Source organism: Phyllostomus hastatus, unplaced genomic scaffold (genome assembly GCF_019186645.2).
Source record: "Phyllostomus hastatus isolate PE091 unplaced genomic scaffold, TTU_PhHast_1.1 phas_contig_1, whole genome shotgun sequence".
NCBI classification, from domain to species: Eukaryota; Metazoa; Chordata; class Mammalia; order Chiroptera; family Phyllostomidae; genus Phyllostomus; species Phyllostomus hastatus.
In genome coordinates, this window is record NW_025333498.1 from 4,930,809 (window position 1) to 4,937,600 (window position 6,792).

Below are 6,792 nucleotides of genomic sequence, written 5' to 3' on the forward strand. Positions count from 1 at the left end.
CTGTTTATATAGACTTAGTTTTTCAAATGTCACATACATCTTTCACTATTTGTAGATTTATTTCTTTTATAAAGTACTCAAATGAATCAGCTCACCCTTGACTGTAACAAAATACTGTTTCATGACTTGTGACAGACAGGGTTTTAACCTCTGACAGCGAGATTCATTGTGGAGCAAGAGCCAATCATAGATCCTGACGACACTTGTCTCATCGAAGTTGGAATATAAAAAGCCACTTGGAATACAGTATAAAAGATTCACTGGTGTGGCAAGTTGTCTCTTCGACTGTAGAGGCATTACAATTTTGCTTGGCGTTACTCAAAAGCAAAAGAAAAGTAAAAGAAGGAAGTAACAACAAGGAAAAGATTGTATTGATTTTAAAATCATGCAAAAACTGCAAATCTATGTTTATATTTACCTGTTTATGCTGATTGTTGCTGGTCCAGTGGATCTAAATGAGAACAGCGAGCAAAAAGAAAATGTGGAAAAAGAGGGGCTGTGTAATGCATGCACTTGGAGACAAAACACTAAATCTTCAAGAATAGAAGCCATAAAAATTCAAATCCTCAGTAAACTTCGGCTAGAAACAGCTCCTAACATCAGCAAAGATGCTATAAGACAACTTTTGCCCAAAGCTCCTCCACTCCGGGAACTGATTGATCAGTACGATGTCCAGAGAGATGACAGCAGTGATGGTTCCTTGGAAGATGATGATTATCATGCCACGACAGAAACAATCATTACCATGCCTACAGAGTGTAAGTAGTCCTTTTAGTGTATATCAACAATTCTGCTGACTGTTGTTCTAGTGTTTATGAGAAACAGATCTATTTTCAGGCTCTTTTAACAAGCTGTTGGCTTTTATGTAAGTAGGAGGGAAAAGAGGTTTCTTTTTTTTCAAGATTTCATGAGCAATATACTAATGAGACTAATATCTGCACATGCTTGCAAAAGCATTAATGTTATTTAGTATAATGTGACAAATAAACATGCTTATACTTTTACAGATTAATACCACCAGGCAACTTCTGAGGGATACTGCATGCAATGTTTAAAACTTGTATAAAATTCCATAAATGCATCTGGTTGCTTTAATATACATTTGTAGTAACAAGTTTTTTTTCACTAAGAATAGAGAAAGGAAGAAATCTGTAGATGTTTAAGTCCATTTGAGCATTTGCTGAACACTTATAATGACTTGTTATTCAAAACTATTTCATACATTTTTTATGTTCTTTACAAATTAAAATACTTAATTTTGAAAGGTATTACACTGGAGAATATAAAAAAATATTTTTTAAAAATGTAATGTACTAATAACAGCAATGATGAAGCAAACATAGCATAATGATGATCATGAGCTAATTATCAGAAAATGCCTAAGAAATAAACATTTTAATTGAGTATGTTATGGCTCACAAAGTCCTACTTAAACCTTGACCATGGTACTACTGCTGTCAGTACCTAGTGTGCACATTTCCAGGCAGGCATATTGCTTAAGGACTTTCTAAAATACTACTCACTTCTTTACCAGAGAGAGGACTATTACCTGTAGTATCTACATTGCTTTTGAAAGAGAATACATTTTATACGATTCCTTCTACAGTCAGTTCAAAACTCTAGTCAAAGAAAGGAAGGGAGACAGGCATGTTAAGAGAGAAAGCATGACAAGGAAGATTTTGTGTCATGTGTCTGTGGGCTTGCTTTATACAGTGCTTCACACACTGTAAACTGCACTCAAATAGTTTCAAAATGTTATTTTCCTTATTAACTAATCTGGATATAATGCAACAAGTACTTTTCCTGTAAGGCTCTGTTATCAGATAGTCCTGGAAAAGCTTTGCTTTATTTATAAACAATCTTGGAAAAACAAGAGGAAAGAAATTTTTAAGTGCTTCTGCTTACACTGACAGCCTGAGACTAAAGATATATTTTCTAACTTTTGAATCTAACATTTCATTTTTGGTGCTCATTACCTGCTAGTTTTGATCCCTTAAAAGGCTATTCCCGAGCCAAAACATAACAGATGTACTATATTTTCTACTAATTCCCCAGGCTCAGTTAGCTGCTCAGTGTGTCTTGTCCCCAGGTAATTTAGGCCTGGGGGAAGGGTTCCTTCTTCCAGACTGATTGGTACAGCTGCTCAGTAAGTGTAACTACTCAGATTCCCAAAGAATTCTAAGTGGATGTTCCTCCACGGTGTCTCTTGTTCTCTCTAATCATCATCATTTTAAAATTTCATCCACTGTTCATTCCTTCATAGAATTTTCCTTCATCCACAGTTCTTTGGAAAGTGAATAGATGCCCCATAAACAGCTGAAAAAACACATATCTTAAAAATTCTGAAAAGCTAGAGTAATCATTTTCTTGGATATTTTTCTGAGTTATGAATGAAATGCTACATAGTTTTTAATTTTAAAAGAATAGATACACATTCATTAATCCAATAGAAAACATACTCTCTAGTTACTATGCAGGGGTTTGTTCATTTTATATGAGAAATAATTTCAATAACTCTTCTCTGATTCATTTATAGCTGATCTTCTAGTGCAAGTGGAAGGAAAACCCAAATGTTGTTTCTTTAAATTTAGCTCTAAAATACAATTCAATAAAGTAGTAAAGGCCCAACTGTGGATTTATCTGAGGCCCGTCGAGACTCCTACAACGGTGTTTGTGCAAATCCTGAGACTCATCAAACCCATGAAAGACGGTACAAGGTATACTGGAATCCGATCTCTGAAACTCGACATGAACCCAGGCACTGGTATTTGGCAGAGCATTGATGTGAAGACAGTGTTGCAAAATTGGCTCAAACAACCTGAATCCAACTTAGGCATTGAAATCAAGGCTTTAGATGAGAATGGTCATGATCTTGCTGTAACCTTCCCAGGACCAGGAGAAGATGGGCTGGTAAGTGATAAGTGAAAATAACATTCTAACAACCTTGTTATGTTTTCATCATAATGTGAATGAGTAATAGTGAAAATAGCTACCAAATTCCTATGCCCATAAGCCAAACGAAGGTATCGTGCCCCAATGGCAGCCCAGTATCCAATAAAAGTAGGTATCTAATTTCGTATTCTATGAAACATTCTCTTGATACTTTTACTTTGCATGATGATTTTTAAAAGTTATTCCATAGTCCTTAACTTCTTAGGCAGCTCTCCTGAATTGGGAATAGAAATTGGGAATGGATATGATACAAAATTATATGAATAAAGACATGAAATCTTCATAGTTGATTCTAGTATATATATATATATATAAGAAGTTAAAACTCGCCCCTCCAGAAGAGTGCAATGTATTGAAACTTTTTGGCTTAATAAAGCAGAAAAAAAGAATCTCTAAAAGTTTTAATTAAAATAAATGCTTTTATTTATAGTAATTAGTACAATATGTTTAGGTTTATATTTTATTAAACATACTGTATTTAAGGTCCTTAATGATAAATATATGCATTATTTTGTAGGCTATTAATTCACTGATATATATATATATATATATATATATATTACTTTGTGAATTATGCTAATAAAATGTAATGTTCAGGCTAGTTAATTTTATTGCTTAGCTTATTTGAGCTGCCTTATTCAAAAGTAAACACTCAAGAGTTTACTTAGGCAATGCCAACTGATTTAGTTACAGGCCAAGCAGATGACAATACCTTATATATCATAAAAGTAATAAAAATAACTTTAAAACCTACTATAAATTTAGAATTACTTTTCTAACTTACCTATGCTTGTGTTTATTTATGGTTTCAAAAGCTTATTTAACATGACATTTTTTACTTCTACCTATTGACATAATTTATAACAAAAGATTATACTTGTAAGCAATAAATGTTATCTTTTCAGTGTTCTTAGTAAGTGATACTGCCAGGTCTACTTTAATGAAAACATTCTTGAAGTGATTGTACAGGTTTCCAAATGATCTCTTTTTCTTTAAATAGGCTATATAAAATGTTTTTGACTCTCAAAATAATGTTACTCCTTTTATAATGCTAAATAACAGTGAATACTTGGTCTATTTTAATTTTGGTGTAGGATAAAAACTACTATTAATTTAAGAAAGTGTTCTTTTTTTCATGGGTAGCATTTTAATGATCAAAGTGGGTAATGTGATTGGTTTTAATTATTATTAAACAGGTGGTCAATATGACATATTCCTCAGAATTTTTCATGTAAAAGGAAAGAAGTCTCAAATGCATGAAAAGATTGGAACAAGAGAAGGATTAGAAAATTGTTTAAATATCTGATTAGAAACATCTTTCACTGAAAGAATAAAGGAAATACTGTTATCCTTTTTCTGAATCTGTCCCTCCCTGTCTTAAAGTTTCTGTTTCCAACCCACTATACATACCACCACCTTCATCACCCTACCTTTCTTCTTCCTATTATAGTGCATACAGTGCTGGGAGATAACTGTTTTGTTCTGGCTTTAATACCCAAGTTTCCCTGAGTGGAGGATGGATGAGTATACCTGCCTCTCCAGGAGTCATCAGACATATTTAGCCTACATATTTGATCAACAAGAGGGAAGACAGGAAGTAACTTAACCTCTTTCCTCCCTCCCTCCCTCCCTCCCTCCCTTTCTTCTATATATTCTATAGAAGAAATCTTCTATATCTTCTAAATATTCTATAAATATTTTCAGAGCATCTATGATATGCCACAAGGAAATTGGTATTGCTCCTGTATATCTTTGAGCTATAAGGGAAGAATCAATCCCAGTGTAAATTAAAATTCCTCGATGCTCTGACTTTTAAAAATAAATGTGGTATAGTCTTGGCTAGTGTGGCACAGTCTGTTGGAGGCTCACTGGTTCGATTCCCATTGAGGCCACATGCCTGGGTTGTGTGTTTGATCCCTTGTGTACTAGAGGCAACCAATTGATGTTTATCTCTCTCATTGATGTTTCTCTCTCTCCCCACTCCCTCTTTCTCTTTCTCCCTAAAATCAATTAAAAAATAGAGATTCTTAAAAAAATAAACGTAATATAAACAAAATGATTAGGTTTTTTCTTCAATAATGAGTTCTTGAGATAGGAAAGTGTTCAGGATCTATGCAAATTACTGATTGCTCTTTCCTTGTCACATAGAATCCATTTTTAGAAATCAAGGTAACAGACACACCAAAAAGATCCAGAAGAGATTTTGGACTTGACTGTGATGAGCACTCAACGGAATCTCGATGCTGTCGTTACCCTCTAACTGTGGATTTTGAAGCGTTTGGATGGGATTGGATTATTGCACCCAAAAGATATAAGGCCAATTACTGCTCTGGAGAGTGTGAATTTGTATTTTTACAAAAATATCCTCATACTCATCTTGTACACCAAGCAAACCCCAGAGGTTCAGCAGGCCCCTGCTGCACTCCCACAAAGATGTCTCCAATTAATATGCTATATTTTAATGGCAAAGAACAAATAATATATGGGAAAATTCCAGCCATGGTAGTAGATCGCTGTGGGTGCTCATGAAATTTATACTTAGTTAATAACTTCCTAAAACATGGAAGGCCTTCCCTGCAACAATTTTGAAACTGTGAAATTATGTACCACAGGCTACAAGCCTATAGTATGCTACAGTCATTTAAGCGTAAATTACAGTATATAAACTAAAAGAGAGAATATATGCAATGGTTGGCATTTAACCATCAAAATAAATCATACAATAAAAAGCTTTATGATTTCCAGAGCTTTTGGAGTAGGGGATAAAATTACACTTATGTTTATATATATATATATATATATATATATATATATATATATATACACACACAACATATGCAGGTATATGAAAGCAATTCTTCTTGTATTCTAGTGAATTAAAGGAGTATGCTTTAAAGTCTATTTCTTTAGAGGTGCATTTAGTATCTACAGAAAAATCTATATATAGTATTGGTAAAATGCAGGATTGTTATATACCATCATTTGAATCATCCTTATACACTTGAATTTATATTGTATGATAGCATACTTGGTAAGATGAAATTCCACAAAAATAGGGATGGTACACAATATGCAAGTTCCCATTCCTATTATAATTGGTACAGTACATTAACAATCCATACCAATGGTGCTAATACAATATGCTGAATGGTTGATGTTATCAGGTTTATCAAGTAAAAACATTCAGTAAGATAATAATTTCTTCCGTTCTTCAGGTGCACTTTCATACACCTACAAATGGGGAATGAATTTTCTTTAATAAAAGAATAATTTTCGCAGTATACTTGGAGAAACTGATTTATCTTAAAAAGTAGACAAAAAGTATTCATTTTCATCAAAATTTCAAAATGACAAAATTTAAAAATTACAGCCTTTGCAACACTGCAGCTTTTATAAAGTAATGAAAATGACGGATTTTATCAATATCACATAAAAAGACTTTGAAACAATTGCATTTATATAATATGTATACTTTTTTTGTAAATAAGTGTCTCCTTTTTTATTTACTTTGGTATATTTTTACAGTAAGGACATTTCAAATTGAGTATTAAGGCACAAAGATGTCTTATATGACAGAAAAGCAACTGCTTATATTTCAGAGCAAATTAGGAGATAAAATAGTGTTCTTAAAACTCCATATGCTAATGGTTAGATGGTTACATTACAATCATTTTATATTTTTTTACACTATTAACAGTCACTTATGGAATGATGATGGCTGTATAATGTGAATGTGAAATTTCAATGGTTTACTGTCATTGTATTCAAATCTCAACGTTCCATTATTAGTACTTATAAGTAATATTAAGCATACCAAAATGATTTCACTCTATTATCTGA

The 6,792-nt window shown here is 32.8% G+C and overlaps 1 protein-coding gene across 1 annotated transcript; it reads left to right on the forward strand.

The window, feature by feature from the left end:
• The first annotated feature begins 273 nt into the window (after window positions 1-273).
• MSTN (myostatin) lies at window positions 274-5,710 on the forward strand. The gene is made up of 3 exons (XM_045824482.1): window positions 274-758; window positions 2,537-2,910; window positions 5,101-5,710. The coding sequence occupies exons 1-3, from the start codon at window positions 386-388 to the stop codon at window positions 5,479-5,481; spliced, it is 1,128 nt and encodes a 375-aa protein (XP_045680438.1). The 5' UTR covers window positions 274-385; the 3' UTR covers window positions 5,482-5,710.
• Window positions 5,711-6,792: the final 1,082 nt, after the last annotated feature.

Coding starts and splice junctions, on each gene's coding strand:
- MSTN (XM_045824482.1), top strand. CDS start 386: ATGCAAAAACTGCAAATCTATGTTTATATTTACCTGTTTATGCTGATT. Junction 759..2,536: donor CATTACCATGCCTACAGAGT/GTAAGTAGTCCT, acceptor ATTCATTTATAG/CTGATCTTCTAGTGCAAGTG. Junction 2,911..5,100: donor GACCAGGAGAAGATGGGCTG/GTAAGTGATAAG, acceptor CTTGTCACATAG/AATCCATTTTTAGAAATCAA.